At 40.1% G+C, this 23,826-nt stretch overlaps 1 protein-coding gene across 1 annotated transcript in view; it reads left to right on the top strand.

The window, feature by feature from the left end:
• The window catches only part of LOC111140819 (catenin alpha 1), a 180,043-nt gene that overhangs the window by 142,637 nt on the left and 13,580 nt on the right, over positions 1-23,826 (top strand). Inside the window, exons 10-11 of the mRNA XM_022493010.1 lie at positions 7,575-7,667; positions 19,887-20,043. Coding sequence (XP_022348718.1) covers positions 7,575-7,667; positions 19,887-20,043 — 250 coding nt within the window. The remainder of the gene's footprint in view (positions 1-7,574; positions 7,668-19,886; positions 20,044-23,826) is intronic.

Below are 23,826 nucleotides of genomic sequence, written 5' to 3'. Positions count from 1 at the left end.
AAGGAGCAATGTTTTCCCTTTTAATTTTGCTTTCTTCTGAGTTCTTTTTCAATTTCATAAATTAAGAGTGAAATCGGGAAAATGCCATTCATGAAATCTTACCGATAAAAACTATGTATCACTTAGTATCCCTTTCCCCTCAACCCCAGACATTGCATTAAAGTGGGTCTCTTAATATAATGAACTTGCTACAGTGAGATACATCTTGTTCATTGTTTTGTGTATTAACCAAAAAGTAGGGTCCCTGGGTGTCTCAGTCAGTTAAATGTCTCCCTTCTGCTCAGGTCATGATCGCAGGGTCCTGGAATCAGGTCCTGCATCGGACACCCTGCTCAGTAGGGAGCCTGATTCTCCCTCTGCCTCCTCCTCCTCCTCTCTCTCTGTCTCTCTTTCTCAAAAATGGATGAATAAAATCTTAAACAAACAAACCAACCAATAAGTGAATGTAATGGGTATGCTTTTGAGTTGGATTATCGCTACGTGTTGCACTGCCCTGTGCACTACCCATACCCCAAAGTATTTCCCATTATCTAGGACTTTATTGGCTTGAAATGTGTATTTTTACTGCAGATGAATAATCTGCATTATTACTTATGTTCTGTGGTTTAGCTGATAATGCGCAGTAAAGTAGCCTTGAAGAAGGCTCTGTGAGGAGTATTTGAATAGAATACTAACCTTCTATGATCCACCTGTGACATCTTCAGCATTTTCTCAGTGCTTCTGTATAATACTGTAGACTGAAATTCTTGTAAATAGCAAATTAAATGAAGCTTCAGTTTTCTAGGACTGTAGCATGTTTAAAGAAGTTGGTGTTCTTGGGGGGAATGCTGACCTTAGATTCCAAAAGAATTTACTAAGCCTATTGAGCTTGGTCTTCCCACATTTCCAAAGTTCTGCAAGTTCATATGTGTGAGTCTGCAAAACAGAAATGTCTTGTGTGTACTATTTTTTTTAACACCTCATACCCCAAACTAGTGTTTTTTGCTGAACTTAACTACGTAGTCAGATTTTGGGATGGTCTAGAGAAGGCAGTAGATGAACCTTGTTCTCAACGAACATCAGGATTCTTTTCTCTTGGAACATTGATAGGAATGACACAGGAAGCACGCCCAATCTTCATCCTGCTCCAGAAGAGTATAGGACTTCCTGTTTGCTCCTCAGTAGAGCTGATGAGCTGATGTTTAGGCAGACACCCTATCAGTACTGATAGATTATTCAGGCAGTTAGATAGAAATAGGGGACTTTAGTGGTCCATATGATAACCAAGTAAATGGAAATGATTACTCTATCATCTGGGTGGTGATTTACAACGAAAGCCCCCCCCCCCTTTTTTAAGATTTTATTTATTTATTTATTTGACAGAGAGAGAGAGAGAGAGAGATCACAATTAGGCAGCTAGGCAGAGAGAGGGGGTTAATTAATTTTAATTAATTTTAATTAATTTAATTAAGTGATAATTAATGACTGAGCCACTCAGGCGCCCTCCTTTCTTTTTTAAAATATTGTACAATCTTTGTTTATGTTTTAAATGTATTTTATAAAGAGCATATGTTTACTTATTGTTACTCAGTTTAGCAGGGGTTTTTTTCCCAGTTAATTAGTTTTGTACATACACATTTCATTACCGTTATGACCTGTGGATTCATTTTTAACATTGCATTTTGTTCTCTTCTTTCCCCTCTGTTTCCATCCCTTCTTCTCTGTTTCTGATTATCTTTCCTCTTTTGGATTGATTGAGTCCTCTCACCTCCTATTTTTATTCTTCTTTGGAAGTGGTAAACTCTGTTTTATTAGTAGTAACTGTGGATATTAGAGCATGCATGTTTAACTCAGAGGTTGAGGTTAATCAGTATCTTTTCCTCTTGTGAAACAATGTCAGAATCTTAGAATGCTTCCACTTCCATCATTCTCCAACTCAAATATCACTGTTGTCCAATACTTTGGTTAAGTTTTAGCCCCATTAGTGTTGCTGTATTCATTTTTTCAACTTTGCTTAAATTGACCTGAGACATAATTTTCATTGCTTCTCATTACTTCTTGTATGTTGTTAAACCCTCTGTCTGGAATTACTTCCCTTTTTCCTGAAGCATTTTTCTTATAAACTGCTTTAGTTGGGGTAGGGAAGTTCTTTCTGGAGTAAATGCTCTTAGGTTATTTTTGGTTTTGTTTGTCTTAATGTCTTTATTGTGCGCCAAATCTAGGAAAAATAATTTCATTGAGTGTACAGTCCTAGGATGATCTCTTCCATGTTCGCTCCCCTGCCAAGTGATTTGAAGGTACTTTTTCCCCATTTCTGGCTTCTAGTTGTTGCTCTTGAGAAGTCAGCATTCAGTCTCACTGAGCTTACTTTGTGAATAATTTGTATTAACTTTGTGGCTGTTTTAAAAATCTTATCTTTGTTGTTGTAAAGCTTCACTGTAGTATGTCCAGGTATGGATTTCTTTTTATTCACCCTGCTTAAAATTGGTCTTCTCAAATGTGAAATTTATATTTCCTCCACTCTGAAAATTGTTTAACCGAAATCTCTTTCACTATTGCTCCTTTCCCATTCTCTGTTTCCTTCTGTATCCTTCATAGTTGAATAGTATTCTCTTTCAGTCTAATTGCACATCTCTTGTTTTTGTGTATGGTTTCCATATCATGAAAATTTCTTGGTTTTTCTGAATAATTTCTTCAGTTTAACTTTATAGGTTAGTAATTTTCTTTCCATCAGTATTTAGTCAGTATTACTCTAGACTTCTAGAAGGTGTGGAAGTTATTAATTTTCTCTTGTAGTTCTACTTTGATCCTTCTCCAGTATGCCTGGTCATTTTTTAGTGTATTTTTCCTTTGTATACTTTCTTTTATTTCTGTTAACATAAGAAACACTTTTTAATACTCTGGTTTTGGTCATTTGCGTATCTGCCATCATTATGGATCTGATTACACAATTGTTTTGCTTACTCCTGCCCAAGATAGCTTATCTCCTTGGGTACTTCTGCGTTTTTTATTGTAAATTCAGATTCCTGGCATTATGCTTATGAGAATTCTTTGAGGCCTGGGTTTAAGTTATTTTCCATTTATACTTGCTTTTCCTAGTTGCTTAGGCATACCGCTAATATATGACTAGATCAGAGGCATTTACTTTGTGAGGGCAATGGTTTTGTTGGTCCACTAAAAACCCAAATTCTGATCACACAATGGCGCATACTCCATTTCTCCGTTCCCCACCCTTGTATAAACACTGTTTTCAGTGCTTGCGTTTTCCTCTTTGAATTTCTGCTTTCTCATATCTAGCCTCTGATAATTTTCCTTAATTAATTACCTGGTTGGCTCTGCCTTAACAACAACATTTTTGAGGTATAAATTACAGACTGTAAAATTCACCCTCACCCCTTTTAACTATAACATTCAGTGATTTTTTTTACTAAATTTATGGAAGTATGCAGCCATTACCACAATCCAGTTTGGAGTTTTTCTATCATCCATGCATGCTTCATTTTTTGGTAGCTTATCCTCTGTTCCATCATCATTTCCCTTGTAGATTTGGGAGTAAATGGTAGAAATTTGAGTGGTTCTGAAATTTATATGATGTGCAGTTGGGACTACTTAATGTATGACAGACTTGGAAAGTTGAGTTATTGTTATTTTTTTCCCTTTTTTGAGAGTTCAGACTCAGCCATTTTAAAGAGGAAAATTCAGGTGGTTGCTTGATGAAAAGCCTCAACGCAAGTAATTTAGGTTTTGAACTTCCTCCTCTTCAGCATTATGATTGTGGTATCACTATGTAGACTTAAAAGCTGCCTTTTCCAAAGTTCTTCTCACTTGTTTTACTCTGACAAAGTAGGTGTAGGCTGTTGGGTCATTAATAAATGATTAATTTATTACCAAGAACAAAAATAAATCTTAACTTCTTCACACGGTCCAGAGTAAGGGGCAGTGGAGCAACTTAGCCAAATATCAGTGAGAAGCAGTTACTCATGACAGTGGGAACAACTTGTGCTTGAGTTTAAACAAATTTCAACTTCATTTAAAGTCATCAACACATGTTATAATAGACAAAATGCTGTCTAAATGGGGTATTTTTCCACTAGGGAACTTGATAAATTTTTTTTCAGAAAGGAAAATCTAGTATAAAGGTAGGGTTTTCCTAAATGTTTGAAAAGTCTTTTCTGCAATGTGCAGATGTCCTATTTGTTGACTGATACAGCCTGGCTTTGAGATTTTTTCTTTCTCCACAGCACAGATTGTTACTGCACTACTCCTGAAACTAGCAAAAATCCAGAGCTTGCTTTTTTTTTTTTTTTTTTTTTTTTTTTAAATTTAAAATCAGGGAGTTGCTGGTTTTCTGAAACGTTCTCCTCTTCTGTGAGGTCCAAATTTACGCAGTGTAGGCATCAGCCATGCAAGAGGCCTTCATGATTTCAAAGCTACTGGTTATAGTGTCAGTCTTACCCACTTCTTGGATTCGCAGGAATGAAAGATGAAGTTGTTGATACACAAGTTACCATGGTGGCAGAGATGCAATCATTTATTCTCAGCACAAATCTAGAGGTACTGTGCAGCACTCTGCCAGGTTCTCTGCAGGCGAGCTGCTGAATATTTTTGATTCAAACTTCCATATCTTCTTCAGTCTCAGAATCAGTTGTTCTTCCAAATTTTGAGAGCCCCAGGAGACATTTAGAAAGCCTGTCCTCTCACTCTCAGCTTTCACTGTCTTCAAGCCTGGCACTAGTATATGAGGTTAGCCTCTCAGCTTCTCAGAGAGCTATGGTTGAGATGTTGCATTTGCACATTTGTCATTGTTAGAAGTGAGTAGCCCTGTCCCTGGAGGGTGAATAGAAGCTCATTCATCTGGAGAAGACTGTCAGTGACAGGCGCCCGCTTCCTCCTCCTCAGCCAGGCAGGGTGGCCTCCTGAAACAGGCAGTGTACTCATGTAGAGCATAACTGCTTCAGCAGTACATCAGAAAGCATCTCAAGTAATGTTTTAAAAGAAAGAACAAGTCTTCCATAACCTTTATTTTGTTCGGTGTTGTATCAGGAAACAGGAAAGATGATTTACAGAAGTTACCCATTTCAGCCTCAGCCACACACCCATCCTCAGGTGTCTGATCTGCAGTGGGTGATAGTTTACATAATCTTTGCTTCTTAATTTAAGTGTTTTTCTAGTTTTTACAGATTCATAAAATTGGAGAGTACAAATTGAAATAAAATTGTGGTAGTTGTGACTAGACAGAAGATAGAAACACAGTGACAGACCTTCCCGAATTTAATACTTGGCTGGCCTCCCAAATGGCAGGAGTGGGGCAGGGGTGCTAGGTCTTAGTATGCTCACCTCACCAGGAATCTTTGTTAGTCCCAAACTACTAATTCAGTGATGAACCTCAAATTTTATATTTGTTTTTCGTAATGCCTTCTTAAAGAATTGAAACAATGGGAGTTACAGATTCATGAACACACCTGATTTAAGCTTTTTCCTTCACTGTAGCATCATAAATTCTACATTTGAGGGATTATGTTTTTTAGGAGTTTTGTATTCTATAAAATACAGTTTTGGTCATATTTTGCAATAATTTTTTAAGAGAGGGAGAAAACGGGGGAGGGGCAGAGGGAGAGAGAGAATCTTAAGCAAACTCTGCGCCGAGCACTTAGCCCGACTTGGGGCTCCATCTCACAACCCTGAGATCACGATCTAAGTCAAAATCAAGTGTCAGATGCTTAACTGGCTGAGTCACCTGGGTGGCCCTGCAGTAACTTGAAACAAACTAATAGAAGTCTATAATCAACTCTAGCTATATATTATGATCATGAAGACCATTGTCTCTTTGCCCAGATCCAGATGATACTAGAAAGTGGAATTGTAATCTTTAGGGGGAGTATAAATGGGATTTCTTTGTGGGATTTTGAAGTCCCTGAACATTAAGGATCTGGCTTCATTTTTCACTTCCTTACATGTTATATTTTAAATTGCATGTTCTTTTGTTTCTTATGGTTAGGATTCTGATAGCAGTCTTACAGAAAGCTGATAATCCCTAACCATACTACTGCAAACAACTGCCATAATGATATGTAATTTTTCTTATGCCTTTATGTGCTTATGTTGGGTGGAGGAGTGAAAATCAAAGGTTATTGCCCTTGCCCTTGTTTACTCTGGCATTTAAGCTCCCAGAAAGTGCCTCTGATATTCAGCTGCCTACGCCTTTGTCATTCATAACTCAATTTACAACTGGGGGAAAGATGTGTCTTAGCACTGTGTATTCATTTGGTCCTTGGCATTGCTAATGGTATTGGGAAGCCTGTTCATTTAGAAACAGGGGTTGGGGTGCCTGGGTGGTTCAGTGGGTTAAAGCCTCTGCCTTCGGCTCAGGTCATGATCCCAGGGTCCTGGGATCGAGCCCCGCATCGGGCTCTCTGCTCAGTGCAGAGCCTGCTTCTCTCTCTCTCTCTCTCTGCCTGCCTTTCTGCCTACTTGCGTTCTCTGTCAAATAAATAAATAAAATCTTTAAATCTTTTTTTTTTTTAAGATTTTATTTATTTATTTGACAGAGAGAGTGAGCACAGGCAGATAGAGTGTCAGGCAGAGGCAGAGGGAGAAGCAGGCTCCCTGCTGAGCAAGGAGCCCGAGGTGGGACTCGATCCCAGGAGGCTGGAATCATGACCTGAGCTGAAGGCAGCTGCTCAACCAACTGAGCCACCCAGGCGTCCCTAAATAAATAAAATCTTAAAAAAAAAAAAAAGAAAGAAAGAAAGAAACAGGGGTAAGTGATCACGGCCCTCACCGTTGCTCCAGAGCAGCCTTCTCAGCCCCAGCGGTCCGCAGGAGAGCAAGTATGACACAACCTGGAAAGATTGTTTCTGGATACATGAGCAGTGTCACAGTGATACTCAGATAGGAAGGATAGGATTTTATTTCAAATGAAGCGGTACCATTCAGGAAAGAGGCCAGTTGTCAGTGCTTTTGAGAACCCACTCGAAGGACAGTTCTGCTCTTAACTGTGGAACATCAGCCCTGTTACTTCGTACGTTTCTGAGGAAGATGGCCTTGGGCACATCCTTGATTTCGTCTTAATACTATTTCCTTATGTGAAAAATAGCTTTATGTTCAAATAAAACTCCTTTTGGCTTAGTAAGCATCCATTCACCCATCACATGAGAATAGCAACTCCGAATCTCTATTTCTTTTCTTCAAGAACAGCTGCATAGTATATTTTTATTTGAGGATACCAACTATTCTTTCCCGATGCCCTTGGTTCTTTAGCTTTTCTCATTTGTCCGCATCATGAGAACCTCTTTCTGAAGCTGCTGTTCAGGCAGATTCGAGCACATGTAAAACCTTGAGTTACACGCCCTAAAATCTCTAAGCTTCTGCCACCAGCTTAAAGTGTGGCCTTTGTTACAGGTATGTACAATGGCACAGAGATTTTTAAAAAATCTGCCTTCTGAAGTACGTAATCAATCTGTGAGAAATAAAACACCATTGGTGCTCTTGGCGTGTGTTCTGTAGATCAGGGCTGGGAGTAGGTATACATGTGTTTTCTTCAGCCTTCAAAAGAAAAATCTTCAAAGATCTTTTCATGGTGTTCCTTCTTCTAGGTTGCCAACTTGGCCTGTTCCATCTCAAACAATGAAGAAGGTGTAAAACTTGTTCGAATGTCAGCAAGCCAGCTGGAAGCCCTCTGTCCTCAGGTAAGGTATGACGGGGAATGTTTATGGTACCACCCAACTGGATTTCAGTTAGGGTGAAAATGAGGTTTGTTTTTTTGTTTTGTTTTGTTTTGTTTTGTTTTTTAAGTTTTGTTTTTAGGACTTTATATTGAAGTCTTAGGGTACAAAAACACTGATCCAGAATTCATGTAGCTTGGAGAAATTTGTTTTTAACTTCAAGTGACATTTCCCTGGGGCGTCACATGTTACTGTCCTCTTGCCCTTCATTAAAAATGCAAAGTGTCTTTTAACCGCTGGCAAATGGAGGGGGTAGTGACCACACTATTTGATCTGCACACTCCTTGAGAGAGGGCCATTTGTAACATCTGGCAGTCCCGCAGTTAGGGTAGGTACTTCGTGAGCCTGACTCTAGAAACAGCCACCCGCCCGTGCTCCTCTTTAATGCCTGGGATTTGGATCTCTGTGTTGGAGGGAACAAGATTCAAGAGCTAGGATCGTTACTCTGTAATGTCCTAAAGTACATCCCGACACAGATATTAATAATGTAATTCAGCCAGCTACTGAATTAAAAGCTTGAGAACTTTTCTCCATTTATAATGGCATATTGGAAGACTGGCGATTAGGCTAGGTTAAGCATCTGGAAAAAGACTTAGAAGCACATAGAAGAACAGTAACTTTGTTAAATGCCCAGTCTGTTGCCTGCCTCCTGTGAGGGGAATGGACTGTGTCTATGCCTGAAGCTCTTTGATAGCCACAGGTGTTCTTAAGCAGTACAAGTGCTGTTTCCCATGGAAGACGCTGCCTCTGATTTCCCACGTAGAGACTGCCTTATTGGCATACTCTGAGGATTTACATTCACTCTCGAGATGTCCTGCCAGATGGCAGTGGCCACAGATAGAAGGAAACAAAGCAGAGGAACTGGAGTAACAGAAGACAGGTCCCAAGAATGAAGTTTCTGTGTTATGTCTGCAGCCAGCGTTAAAATACGTTGAGGTCTTGTTCATGTAAACAATTCCTGATACTCAGGATAGGCCACCATGGTTAAGTTTATCTGGGATAATCTGGTTGTTTATCTGGGATCCTGACTGGTGCACAGGTTAGTTAGGGAATTTGTTCTTTGTTCTCCTCTTACCTATGTGGATGTAATGTGCCAATGAGAGTTGCTTTGTCTAAACAGTAGTGTGATGGGCCATGGAATAAATCTATGTTACGTGATGGACATCTCCACAGTTTTAATCCCATTGTGAAATCTGGTGGGAATCTGGTAACTATAAAGATAGAAGCACAGTGGATTCGGTCACACGTAGAAAGTTCATGATGACCAAATTTTATGAAGTAAATTTAAAGTAGATTTCTAAGATTTGGCCTCTTTTCCTCAAGTTTGCCATTTTACCCTATCAGCACTTTGTTTTTAATGTCTTTAGTTCTCCATTTGGTTTTGAAATGCTTGGAAAGTGACAGTGCTTTCACATATCAGCTGAAACAGATGGTAACATACGCTGATCACACCTACCAAGATTATTTATATAAATGATCTTAAGGCCTAGGAGAAAAATCGCTTGGAGAGTCTAGTAGATCTAATGAAACAATGGTGGGCATAAATCATGTGTGGCTGGGCTGTGGTGTGCTGGTTTGCGTTTGCTATCGAGATCATTGCTTCTCTCTTGGGTAGTTTCTTTTCTTCTACTAGGACACACCCTCAGGGGAAGTAGGCCTAGAACAGTACCCAGACCACACTTGGTATTGACTTTGTGTTCTGGATAAAAGCATTTCTCTAGGTGTGTTTCTTCTCTCCTAGACCCTGGCTTAGGCTCATTTCTACTCATGCTCAGAAGCCAGGCTGAGCAGGCTCCTTGAGGCAAATGGAGCTGGCATTTTCAGGCATGGCAGTGACAGACTGAGTACTATGTGGTGTTTCTACACGAGTACACGAGGCAGGGCAATTCCACTCCAGACCATTGTTGCCAGGTCGTTTCTTTTTTTTTTTTCTTTTTTAATTTTAATTTTTAATTTTTTTTTAAAGATTTTATTTATTTGACAGAGATCGCAAGTAGGCAGAGAGGCAGGCAGAGCAAGTGGGGAGGGGAAGCAGGTTCCCTGCTGAGCAGAGAGCCCAATGTGGGGCTCCATCCCAGAATCCTGGGATTATGACTTGAGCCGAAGGCAGAGGCTTTTAACGCACTGAGCCACCCAGGCGCCCCTATTTTTTTAATTTTTAAAAAGATTTTATTGACATGTTTGTCAGAGAGAGAGAGCACAAGCAGGGGGAGTGGCAGACAGAGGGAGAGGGAGAAGCAGGCTTCCTGCTGAGCAGGGAGCCCCATGCGGGACTCAATTCCAGGACCCTGCGATCATGACTCAAGCTGAAGGCAGATGCCCAACTGACTGAGCCACCCAGGCGCCCCTCCTTTTGTTATTTTTATTTATTATTTCTAAAAATGACTTTGTTTATTTGAAAGAGAAAGCATAAGAAGGGCAGAGAGAGAGTGAGGAGCAGACTCCCCGCCGAGCGGTGAGTCCAAAGCGGGGCTTGCATCAAGATCATGACCTGAGCTGAAGGCAGACGCTTAACTGACTGAGTCACCCAGGCATCCCTCCTTTCATTATTATTATTATTATTTAAGATTTTATCTATTTATTTGACACAGAGAGAAACAGCAAGAGAGGGAACACAAGCAGGGGGAGTGGGAGAGGGAGAAGCAGGCTCACCGTTGAGCAGGGAGCCTGATGTGATAGGGGACTTGATCCCAGGACTGTGGGATCATGACCTGAGCCACCCAGGCACCCCCTCCTTTCCTTATTTTTAAAGAGAAGTCAGCAATTCAGATTTATTTCTCAGGTCTCCTTTTTAAATGATAGGTAACTAATGAAAAAGTTCTGAAAATCTTGGACTATTGTCAACTTTTCTGGGACTGCATCTGGCTTACTCTGGCTCATGTGTTGCATGCCCAAAGGGCCTCTTCTTCAAAGATGCAGGTGGCCATCCCTCTGGGAGGAGGGCCTTCAGTGGAGCCTTTTCTTTACTCTTCATCCTTATTTGGGCAGTGACCTCTAGCACAAGGGCCCTAGCGCTGAGGTGTTCCTTTCCATAGTCACTGGTTTGTGGATAAACAGAGTCTAGGCAAGTCAGTCAACTCAGTGAGGTAGTTCACCAGGAGTTTAAGATGGGGTTTTTATTAGAGTGTATCTTTCCTTGTGGTGAGGCTGCTGTCAGTATCTGGCCCCAGGATGGAGTACCTGTGAGGCGTTTCCAGACTGTTTTCTGTGCCTCACACACAGGCTCTCGCATTTAGGAATCAGGTCCCTGTGCTGGGGATGCCCTCCTTGTGTGACTTCCTGGGGGCTGCTTTTCTCTGGCCCCCACGTACAGTTTGGAGTTGGTTCCTAGACCTTATTTTTCTTTCTAAAGGGGAGAGATGATAGATGGAGCCTCTAGAGGAGCTTTTTCTCCCCCCACTTTTCAGTCCACCCAAGGGCAAATTAACTTTTGGAAAGGGGAGCTAATCTGAATTACTCACTTTTTAGCATCTAAACAACATTAAGTTCAAATATTTGAGATTAATTAAAGTTGAGGAGGAAGTGGCTTTTTTTCATTGCTTGGGGGATTTAAAAAAAAAATGCACCGCATTTTTTGGTGATTTGCTATTGTAAGAAAGGAAGTAGATCATCTGTCTCAGCCTGCACTGCCTTCTACTCTGTGGCTGCACTTTCTCTTCATCAGGAGCAAGACCTGCTTCCATCTGAACACAGAGCCCTAATCTCACATGCTTTTACAAGGAAAAAACCCAGCTGTTTTGAGGAAAGGTCTCAGTCTGTACCCCACATATCTTTGACATGTCTTGTTTGTGAAGGCTCCCAAGTCTTAGTCCATGGTAGCTGCTTAATATATTTCACTTGTTGTTCGCTTGTTGCTGGCTAGGGGAAACAAAAGGAAAAAGCAAAAGAAGAATGTTTCTGACAATTGAGTCTTTAAAATTGTAGGAAGGCATTTTGGAGATGATCTCAATATTTTATTTTTCTTACTTCATTTGCGAGAATGAGCATTGTACGTTTAGGTTAATACAGATCTGGCCCTTTAATAATTCATAGAGCCTGGTTTTAATGTGTGGCCTTTCTTGGAAATCTACACAAGGTTGAATTAAGTATTTGAAGCCACTGTTTATCTGCATTTCTTTCTTATTTCTTTCTTGTACTTCTCACTAACTAGAGAAATAACTTCTAAAATTGCCTATTCTTTCTTGTGCCTCCTTAGATCTTTCTTCCATATTGCCACTTTTCCCTTTGTGCTTCTGGGAACGCTGATCATTTTTGTGGCTGACAGGCTTAACAAGCATCAAATAAGCACAAACCCACACAGGCCTGGCCTATCGTGGTGAGAAAATATATAGCTCTTAAAGGAGCATCCAAGGCATACAGGCCATGGTACCGTGACCTCAGCTCTCACTCATCTGTTATTTCACAATGAGAGGACCATCTGTCTTTGAACCAGCTCATTCTTCCACTTTTGATATTGTCTAATCTTTTCTTTCAAAGCATTTTCACAGAAGACCTTGAAGGACATGCTTCTGACTAAGTTTCTGTCCCTTGCCCGCCCCCGCCCCACTTCCACTCACTCTGACAGGGCTGTGCAGTAACAGGCCGCCAGAGGGGCTGCACTCTCCTTGTAGGGCTTGTGTTTGGATACTGGTCTCTTCTCTTTTCTCACAGAATCTGATTTCCATATCCTAACATTTGGAGAGTGTTTCCTTCTCTTCTGTTTTCTTGAAGTCTGTGTAATCGGTATTAGTCCTTTAAATGTTGGGGATCATTTACCAATGAAGTCTTTTGGCCTATAGTTTTCTGTGTGGGAAGGTTTTTAACAATTCAGTTTCTGTTACAGATTCAAATTCATGGCTGTTTCTTCTTGAGTGAGGTTTGGTAATTTATGTTACATCAATTTCTACTCTGTTTTTCCTTCCACTTGCTTTGTGTTTAATTTGCCCTTCTTTCTCTAGTTTCTGAAGTTCAAAACGTTGAGATAATTGATTTGATAGGTTCTTTTCTAATGTCACACTTAAACATTTAATGCTATAAATTTGTCTTAAAGCACTGCTTTAGCTGCATCCCACAAATTCTAATCTAAATTTTAATCTGAGTGACATGGGAAGCCATTGAAGGATTTTGAGTAGAGGATTGACATGATTTAACTTAGGTTTGAACACAGTCTCCATGACGTTTGTCGGGAGGGATAAAAGCAGAAATACTCCTCAGGAGACTGTGTTAAGTAGAACAATCTCTTCTTCCCCTCTACCAAAAATGTTCATTTCCTAATTCCTAAAACCTATGAATATGTTACCTTTTATGGCAGAGGGACTTTTCAAAGGTTTAAAAAAAAAAAAAAAACACTTAAGAATCTTTATCTAGTTAGATTACCCAGGTGGCTCCCCAGTATAATCACAGGGGTCCTAATACACAGGAGGCAAAGGTTTCAGCATCTGAGAAGATACTCTGAGTGTGGAAGAAGGAGTTGGAGTGATGTGGCCACAAGCAGAGGAATATGGGCATCCTCCAGGAGTAGGACTGGGTTCCCCCCAAGAGCCTCTAAAATGAATAGATCTGCTGAACTTTGATTTTAGCTAAGATCTAAGTTAGACTTCCGACATCCAGAACTTTAAGATAATACATTTTTGTGTTGTTTTAAGCTAAACTACTTTGATAACAGTATGTTATAGCAGCAATAGGAAAGCGAAACAGAAGCTACAGTACTAATCCACGAAAGAGGACAGTGGACATGGTGAGCACTGGTTAGAGTCTGTGTATATTTTGGTTGAATTTACTGAATGATTAGAAGTGAAGTGAAAGGAAAGGAAAGGAGAAGAGCCAGGGAGAAATCAGGATTTTCAGTCTCAGTAGCTTGAAGGATGGAACTGTCATTTATTTTAATAGGGAAAGTGGTTTAAGGGAAGAATTGAGGAGCTCAGTTTTGGACATGGTAATTAGATATGCAAGACACTAAGTGCAATTCAAGGAACAGTTCTGGACAGGATGTATAAATTGAGACTAATCAGGGGCGCCTGGGTGGCTCAGTGGGTTAAGCCGCTGCCTTCGGCTCAGGTCATGATCTCAGGGTCCTGGGATCGAGTCCCGCATCGGGCTCTCTGCTCAGCAGGGAGCTTGCTTCCCCCCCCCACCCGCTGCCTGCTTCTCTGTCCACTTGTTATCTCTCTCTGTCAAATAAATAAATAAAATCTTTTTTAAAAAAATTGAGACTAATCAGTACATACATGATGCTTAAAGCCTGAGCCTGAATGTACTCGTTAATGGAATGCACATATCTAGAGTAAAAAGGTCTAGGAACTAAAACGGGGTTCTCTAGCATTTAGAGTTTTGGGAGGTGAGCAGTATCCAGCAGTGGAGATTGAAGGGTTAGTAAGACCAGAAGAACACCAGAAGCTGGTTTTACCTTGGAAGCCAAGTGAAAAACAGTGTGTCTAGGAACGATGTTCATTCATGTCAAATGGTTGTAGAAAGTGAACTGGGAATTTATCCTTGAGCAACATGTAGATGTCATAAGTTACTTTGGACAAAAGAAGTCTAGGTAGAGTTGAGGAGACACAAGCTTAACTGGATTGGGTTCAGGAGAGAAGAGAGGGATTGAGTTTAGCATGTTGGCAGCTCTTTCAGGTTATTAGGTAATGTTTATAGAGACGGGGTGGTAGCAAGAGGTGGATATGGGATTGAGAGTGTTCCTTATTTTTTATTTTTAGCTGGAAGCTATAATAGCATGGTTTTCTTTTTTTTTTTTTTTTTTTCGGATTTATTTTAGAGAGTGTGTGTGTGTTGGGTGTGTGTGCAAGGGGCAGAGGGAGAGGATATCAAGCAGGCTCCCCACTAAGTGAGGAGCCTGATGGAGGCCGTGATCTCAGAACCCTGAGATCATGACTTGAGCCAAAACCAAGAGTCAAAGACACTCAACCGACAGAGCCACCCAGAAGCCCCTGTAATAGCATGTTTTTATGTCTACTTGATGAAAAATAGTCAGTAGAGAAGTAGTGACAGTATAGAATAGAGGGAAATACTGATAATATAGAATTAGGAAATAGTCCAGTAAAGGGGAAATATTGATACTACAGAGTAGTATTACCAGTATCAAATATTGATAATATAGGAAGGAATATAGATAATCTACATGATCAGTAGAATTCATAAGAAAATCCCAGTATAGATACTGATACCTATATTGATAATATAGAATGGAGAAATGTTCTGGAGTAGGGAAGACCAAATGAAATCTAGGGGACCGGTGGAAAGAAAGGTTGATTTGACATGCGAGCATACTCTAGAGTGCACACTGTTTTTTTAAAAGGTTAAGACAGTATGTGGCACAGGTGCAGGTAGGTGGGTAGGTGCAGTGGTAGGAACCTATAGACATTGTCTTCTGATTGCATTCACCTTTCCACTTAAATAGGAAGCAGCAGAGTTACAAGCTGAGAGTGAGGATGCTCTCAGGTGTGTTATGGGTTTGAGAAGAAAGTGTGAAACAAATACTAATTTAGAGCCCAGACCTGAAAGGAGGAGACTGACTGGACTAAGGAAATGTCTCCAACATTATGCATCTTGAGTGATCAAGAATTTTAAAGAAAGACCACTCAGCATGATTGGGAGCAGGAAATTGTGAGACATCTGAGTGGCGCTGTTCAGTCTGCAGCACGGATATGAGTGGGGAGTTAGAATGAATGGTCTAGGTAGGAGATGTGGGAGTAGTTGACATCTAAGTGGTATGCAGTAATGAAACTAGATGAAATTACTCACTATGAAGGGAGAAGTGCAGAAAAAGGAGAGAAGGTCGTGTTAAGATGGAACGTTGAGGAACTTTACCGTTAGTGGAAGAAGACAAGGTAGCAAAGGAGATAGGAAAAAATAGCCAGAACAGTGGAAATAAAACAGAAGACGTATTTGACAAAATCTAACATCAAGGCCTAAAAAAAAAAGAAAGAAAGAAAGAACTCTTTGTAAAGCAGAAACAGAAGAGAATTTGCTCAGCTCAACCTGATATCTTCATCCTTAATGGTGGAATATAATATTTAGTGGGAACTGGTTGAGCCTTTCCCCCCTACAATCAGAAACAAGACAAGGATATCCTTTTCAACACAGTCAACAGCAGCATTTTAAAAGTTGATATTCACCATGGTTGTAGTGTCTGGTTTGGGGCCTTTTGCAAATTTATTGAGCAAAAATATTAACTCACACGAATTTTTTTTTCTTAGATTTTTGAGAGTAAGTTTTTCCCCTAATTTCTGTTGGTCATTTTTGGTTCATCTTAGGTAGGCTGTCCCATGTCTTTCCCCCATTTTTCTACTAGTATTTTGGTATTTTCCTTATGGATTTACCTAACACTGTGTAAGTATACTTAAATAAAGAAGTAATGTAGTCAAATTTATGAACTGACTTCTCCCATTGTTATTTGGAAATATGGGATATTTTCCAAGAAGTGAGAAATATTTATTTCTTTTAAATATTAAATAAAAGCATAAATAAATTCTTTAGCTTTGTTATCTCATCTTTCTGGTAACAGCATTTAAATATAAGCATGAAGTGAGGCTTTAATTTTATTTTTCTCTGGATAGCACATCAAATGTAAAAATAATATACTATTATTCCCTGCTGGTATGTGATGTCACTTTTATTGTACACTGAATTATGCTCTGTGATAGGGTTTGTTTCTATTTTTATTTTTTTAAAAGATTTTTATTTACTCATTTGACAGAGCAAAAGAAAGAGCATAAGCAGGGGGAGGGGAAGAGGGAGAAGCAGGCTCCCCGCTGAGCAGGGAGCCCCATATGGGGCTTGATCCCAGGACCCTGAGACTATGACCTGAGCCAAAGGCAGATGCTTAACCTACTGAGCCACCCAGGCACCTGATAGGATCTCTTTTTAGATGGTTCTCTTTTAATTACTTTAGCTTTATATTACATTTTAATTATTTCACTTCATTACTCTTGCTCTCTGTTCCCAAGGGTTTTTTTCACTATTCCCAGCTATTTATTGCTCTAGATGAATTTGTGAATAAATAGGTCATTCTTCCTACCCCCAAACAAGAAATATGTTGCTCTTTTTTTTTTTTTTAAGATTTTATTTATTTATTTGACAGACAAAGATGACAAGTAGGCAGAGAGGCAGGCAGAGAGAGAGGAGGAAGCAGGCTCCCCACTGAGCAGAGAGCCCTATGCGGGGCTCGATCCCAGGACCCTGGGATCATGACCTGAGCTGAAGGCAGAGGCATTAACCCACTGAGCCACCCAGGTGCCCCGAAATATGTTGCTCTTTATTTGAATTTTTGTCATGTAACTTAGAAAAGTTTAGTCAATTACTGTTACTTCACTCATGTGGGTTTCTTCACAGATTTAACCCCCTTTATTTCCTGTTAATTGCTTTCAGAAAGAACTTAACATTCTCTCATTTTATTTTCTAACTTTTTTTCTGGCATACAGAAAAATTTATTCAATTTTAAAATATATTTATATTGTCTAGCTACCTAATGAACTCTTAATAATTCTAAAATTTTTTTTAGTTGGCTTTCCAGTTTCCTAGATAAACAAAGATCGTCTGTATTGAGAAGTGATTTTATGGTCACTTTCTAACAACTTTTTCTTTTATTCCTTTCCCATTTTATTTTATTGGCTAGAAGGACCATTATATTATTATTTAACTAATGATGATCATAGGTATAGCATTAATAACATCTTTATTTTTAAGGTAAATGATTCTAGATTTCACCACTAAGTATTATGTTTGATTATTTGAAGTAGTATGTAAGTATCTATATAATTTACTAAGAGTCATCAGAAATGAGTATTTAATTTATCAAGTATCCTCTGTAAACAGTTCTGTAAATGAAAATGAGAAAGTTAACCTTAGACAAGGTGGTTTTTCTCCATTATACTGTATGAGATAAGATATATTACAGAACAAAGAGCAATTTTCTCTTTGTAATGGAGGAATTATCTTCGTATTTAAAACATATAATTAATTCCTTGCCCATGTTTATTTGGCTCTCTTAGGAAACCTTTACTTCAGCCAGATACTCTTAAAAGGTCTAGCTTGCTCTGATTCATTGATGCATTTAGTGAATCAGTGAGTTAAGAAATGAAGACTGTTGTCCTCAATGGCAAGAAGGAAAGAGGCAGAGAACAAGCCTTGAGATGATGAAAAGAGGGAAGACCACCGCATAACACATGATAAGATGATGGGACAGCTTGTCTAACAAATAATTGACTGTCTAAACCCATATACCTTTGAAAGTGGTGGGCTGTCAGTAACTAATAAGTAGACTACCCAGTTCCCTGTGCCTCCGAATCTCTAGCTGGCAGTCTGGGTGGCCCAGTGCTTCCTTGTTTCTGGGAAGAAGAGGAGTAGTTGCACCAGTCTACAAGCTGTGCTGCTTCTATTTGATAACAAGTCTGTGAGGGCTAAATTGATGTTATTCTTGAATACTGCTCCTTTATATTGGGAATTAAACACATGACCTGAAGGCATCTAGTTCCTATGACATCTAACAAAATTTATCGCAGATCCTGCCCTCCACTTTGCATGTCCAGATGGTTCTGTGGTAGCTGTTTTTCTGCTTCGTCCAGATCTCTGCTCCCATCCCACTAGTTTCATCTTGTCTTTGCTTCCCTTCCATGTTGCCTTATTATACCACTAGGATGGCTCTCATTAAAAAGGAAAGAAAGAAAGAGTGGGAGAAAAAAAGAAAAAAACAAGTGTTAGTGAAGATGCGGGGAAATTGGAACCGTCGTATGTGCTGGTGGGAATGTAAAATTTTGCAGCTGCTTTGGAAAACAGTCTGGCAGTTTCTCTAAAGTTGAATTCCAATTCCAATCCTACCTATATTCCCAAGAATAATGAAAACACAGATTTATGTGTATGAATGTTCATAACAGCTCTATTCATAACTGTCAGAAGGTGAAAATGGTTCAGATGTCCATCAGTTGATGAATGGATAAATAAAATTTTATATATCTGTATAATGGCATATTATTCATCAATAAAAAGGAATAAAGTGCTGGCACATTCTCCAGCATAGAAGAACCTCAAAAACATTAAGTGAAAGAAGCTAGTTACAAAAACCCACATATTGATATGATTCTGTTTATATGAACTGCCCAGAATAGGCAAATCCTTAGAGAACAAAAGTAAAGTTAGTAGATGGCAGTAGGTAGACCTAAGGAACGCTGAGGGAAATGAGAAATGACTGCTGACAGATAACGGGATTTGTTTTTGGAGTGATGAAAATTTTGTTAACATTTTAAAAATGACTGTGGTGATAGTTGCTCAACTGTGAATATCCTAAAAACTAGTGAATTGTGCAGTTTAAATGGCCACATTTTTTTGGTATGTGAATTATATATCAACCTGGGGTGGGGGGCAGTTTACAGATTACTCCTTCCTTCCTTCCTTCCTTCCTACCTCCCTTCCTTCCTTCCTACCTCCCTTCCTTCCTTCCTTTCCTTATTATAAGTGTGTGCACGAGTGAAGGGGATGGGGAGCAGAGGGAGAGGGAGAATCTTCAAGAGGCTCCACACTCTGTGGGATCAATGTGGAGCTTGATCTCATGACCCCAAGATCATGCCCTGAGCCAAAGTCAAGAGTTGGGCGCTTAAGCAACTTAGCCACCCAGGCACCCCTACAAATTACTTTTTAAGCTTAAGAAATTTTACACTTCCCTGTAGAACCTGAAATACCAGATGTTCATCACAAGATAATTAAGAATGGTGGGTAACTGGATCGAACCTGGAAATCATATAGGAAAATAGTGATGTACATCCACAGGATGGAATAAGAAACAGTTGATACTTTTAGCATATATTTAATGATATGGAGATGTACTTAAAAGAAAGAAACAAGTAATGTTATATATTTTTGGACATGTGTATTTACATTGTGTGTGTGTGTGTGTGTAAAAAGTCTGGAATATAATGTCAAAAATTTTAAGTTGCTGTCACAGACTGGAGATTGGAGATAGTTTTATTTCACTGCCTATCTGTACTTGCAGTGTGTTTGTGTCACACACACATATACAGCCTGTTGCCTGACACTTCTCTCCATCTTTGTGAGTGTTGCAGTGGAGCACGTGGTATGGCGGGTCCTGGTGAGATGTATGTGAGACAAAGCACAGCCACTGCACTGACCAGAGCGGCCCCCATACTTTTATTTTCATGACACTGAAAGAGTAAACAACGAACTTCCGTATCTTTGCAGGTTATCAATGCTGCATTGGCTTTAGCAGCAAAACCACAGAGTAAACTGGCCCAAGAGAACATGGATCTTTTTAAAGAACAGTGGGAAAAACAAGTCCGTGTTCTTACAGATGCTGTCGATGACATTACTTCCATTGATGACTTCTTGGCTGTCTCAGGTAATGAACTGGTTCCCCCTAGAAGCCTGTGAGAATGTGCATAATTACTTTTCGCCTAAGTCACAATAATGGACAATCAAAACGCCCCCAAGTCTGGGCAGGTAAATTATTCTAGCAATAATATTGTGCTGGTTTTCATTTTAATTAAAAAAACATCAGCAGCTAACAACAACAAACTGTCACTGACTCCTCAGCAGTGGGAGGTGGGGTTGAAATTGTTTCCCTTATGGTGGGGCCGGTCTTGATCTTAGAAACAGGAAATAGAAAGCTGGCTGGCAGTTTTCCCCTATTTGTGTAGAGTAAGATTTTGCAACTGTGACCTGTACAACACCATAACGACCCATCCCTCTTGCTGCTGTTGTATTTAGAAAAAACACTGACCTGGGTCCTGGGAGAGGCTGTGGTTATTTCTTATGATCTTGTGAAACTTAAGAAAAGGGATTCCCAGCACCATCACCTTGAATTCCTTTTTGAGAATAATTTTTCCCCCTTCTTGGAAAGCTTCTTCCTTTCTCCCTCAGAAATGATCATAGTTTAACTGCCTACTTTTCGAAAGACTCTGTCTGCATGATGCACAGATAGAAAACAGAGAGGAAATATTTAAGTGGCATTTAATTATGAACTTGCAAAAAATAAATCTGGGTAATTCACCTCACAAAAACAGTTGATTTCATTATATAAACATAAACTGGTAATGACATAGTAAATTGCATTCATATAGAAAATGTCTGTCAACTGCAATTCACTGTTTATCACACAGAGATAAATTTCAATCCATCTCCTTCAAGTTGAGCAAGTATAAATGCATTCTTCGTGTAACAGGGCCTCTGCTGCCCTTAGCTATACTGCTTGCTCTCTGGAGGTGCCAGGCTTCCTGAGGCCAGTGGCTTTGGTCAGAGTCAGTTGCTGGGTACTTGTAGGGCTAAAACTTCCTGTCACCCCAGGGAACCACAGGCTGCGGCCTGGGAGATGTGAGTGTCAATGGGGCTTGAAAGAGAAGCGGGCCTTAAGTACATGCACAGCACAGTCCTCCAGCAATGACCTATATCTAAGGTGACAGTGTGTTCTGCATATTAATGTTCTCCTGTCCCTGCCCGTTCTCCTTGGGACTGGTAGCCATGGCTGTACTTGAGAGAGTAGGGAGCGTAATCCATAAACTGCAAAAAGAGGGGATAAGCCACGCTGCTGCAGGACTGCCAAATTGCAGGTGCTGGTACTTTAAAACAAAAAAGCCATTTGCAAGCACATCTTTGCAGGTGCCAAAAATGCAGCAATGGCTTTTTTGGGAAATCTTGGCCTTCTGTTGTTTTTCCCAATGAAGTACTGAATTATTCTTTTTCATAGGTTTAGAGAAAAACATTCCACCTTCACAGCACACTTTTAAGCAAACAACAAATTTTGAAATCTAAATGTAAAGCCCCCCTCCAGAGATAGATCCTACATTCCTATACTTATTTCTTGTGATTAGGTTGGGTTTAGCTCAGGCTTGGTCTCAAGGGATCTTCAGTCCTTCTTACAGCAAAATAAAATGTAATAGAATCAGATGTCCCTCGTGCAACATTTTTCAAATTGGAGAACAAAAAGGATTCTGCAGTAGCATTTAGTGGGATCCAGGCAGTATCTTTAGGGTGTATGACATAAAACAGAAGCATGGTAAAGAGAAATCAAATTCTTTAACAGATACACTTTTATCTAGTGAGTATATTCAATGTTTATGCAGATGAGGGAAAATATAAGGGGTCGACTCGATGGAAAGGAGTTTAGACAGTAAAAACATGGAACAATTCTCTCAGTCAGAAAGTGATATTTTCACAGTACCTGAATTTTAGAGGTCTACCCAGTATATTTCTCCAAAGTTTTGTCACAGGCTCACTTAGCAGAGTCAGGCAATTAAGAATAACAAGGCCAGGCTATTATTCACAATTCTTTATTTATCTTTAAGATTTTATTTATCTGACAGAGAGAGAAAGAGATCACAAGCAGGCAGGCAGAGAGTGGGGGGTGAAGCAGGCTCCCTGCTGAGCAGAGAGCCCGATATGGGGCTCGATCCAGGACCCTGAGATCATGACCGGAGCTGAAGGCAGAGGCTTAACCCTCTGAGCCACTCAGGCACCCCTATTATTCATAATTCTTATAATTTTCTTATGGTGTGCTTCATAGGGACATGGGATGAAGGAGGAGACAAGCAAATGCCTGGGCAGAGTTTCCCACCATTGACCAGTTTTAAGCATTCATGCTTTCTGTCTTCACACACCTCCCCCACCCATGGGAGCTTCAGCATGTCTCTGTGGGTGACTAGAGTTATCTTCCCATCTCACCTGACCCAGTCTTGCTAGGGAAGTGACTGGCTCTCATCATGAGGAACCCCAGTTTGAACTGGGCAGGCCCCCACTGGTGTCCAGTCCTTCGCCCTGGGGCAGTTGACAGCATCTCTCATTGTGCACCATGGTTTGGAGAGCGGGTATCAGTCTGTAGCATTCATAGACAGCCTCTGGACAAGGAGTTATATCTTGTCCTCATCCTAATGTGCCCTCTTTGCCAATTTCCCCTTGCCCTGTGGCACACTGGGGCTTCAGCAGTCCTGTCAGTGAGGTTGGCATGTCTTCGCGTAAAGGGTCTGCCAGGCAAGTACCCAGCACAGAGTCTCAATTCAGCTTGGCTTCTGGCATCATACATCTTCGCTAAATGCAGAGTAAGGAAGCTGCTTGACTCCCTTGAGTGGTTGTTGTATACTGTTTTCTCCTGTATTCTGGTACCTCTGGCAGTGTGATAGATTTTGTGGAATATTTCCACTACTGATTTTCCACCATCAGATTGTTCTTGGAACTGATGGTGCCTCAATGTTCGTCCACTCAATGTAGCCGTCCACTAGCCAAGAACCCCTTCAGGGGTAAGTTACTTAGGGAATAGGGCTACTTTCTCTGTATTGTTCCTGCATATTCAGTTCCATTGGTTCCCAAAGTTCCTGCATACTTGCCACAAGTCATATCTAAATTTGTGGCTCGAGAAGTAATGGTCATATTATGTATAATCTGGCCAAGCTACCAAGCATTTCATGAGGCTGCAGGGCAAAGGAAACTTGGGTCTCTATGTATCAGGTATGAGACAGTGGCACTTCAGGGGTTATGCATGCCCGCCCAACCCCAGGAAGAGAGATTGGGGGCTCTTTTTCACCAACTTGTATTCAGAATGTGACTTGTAAATATTGGAGATGGTTAAGATGGTAGAGCGCATTCAGCAAACCCCAAGTATATTTATACTGACTGATCCCTTAAGGACAGGAGTTTGAAATTTATCAAAGTGATAAAGACTGTTTGAATTTCATTTGAATTGTATTTGATAAATGTTTTCCATGGAAGTGTAATTTACTCTCAAATGTTTATTCTGGTTATATGTGGAAGTTTCAGTTACCTCCTTTTTTTTTTTTTTTTTTTAAATTCAAGTGTTTGGTTAGAGTGGTTCTAATTGGGCTTATTACATTTCTTTACCTCACGCTTTTGGAAACAAATAGTATACCATATTAGATACTTTAGGGTAACGCTTAAGAGTGGTGATTTGTACTTCTTCACTAAGTGTCAGTGTGCCCAAAGAATTTGGTTTGACTGAAGGCCATTATTACTATTCTTTTTGATGGAAGGCCACTAAATAAAAGGATTATTATACCTAATCTGGGGAGGGGTTGTGTTTGAGAGCAAAAAAACCTATGAAACTACAGATAAAGTAGTGGTCAAGTTGGGTGTGATTTCTGATTCCTGTGCCCACTAGCTGTGTGACTTTGAGCAG

This window comes from Enhydra lutris, unplaced genomic scaffold, assembly GCF_002288905.1.
Source record: "Enhydra lutris kenyoni isolate GAN:26980312 unplaced genomic scaffold, ASM228890v2 scaffoldscaffold5, whole genome shotgun sequence".
Lineage (NCBI taxonomy): Eukaryota > Metazoa > Chordata > Mammalia > Carnivora > Mustelidae > Enhydra > Enhydra lutris.
Note: the sequence above shows the minus strand (reverse complement) of the source record. Positions and strands in the feature narration are given on the sequence as shown.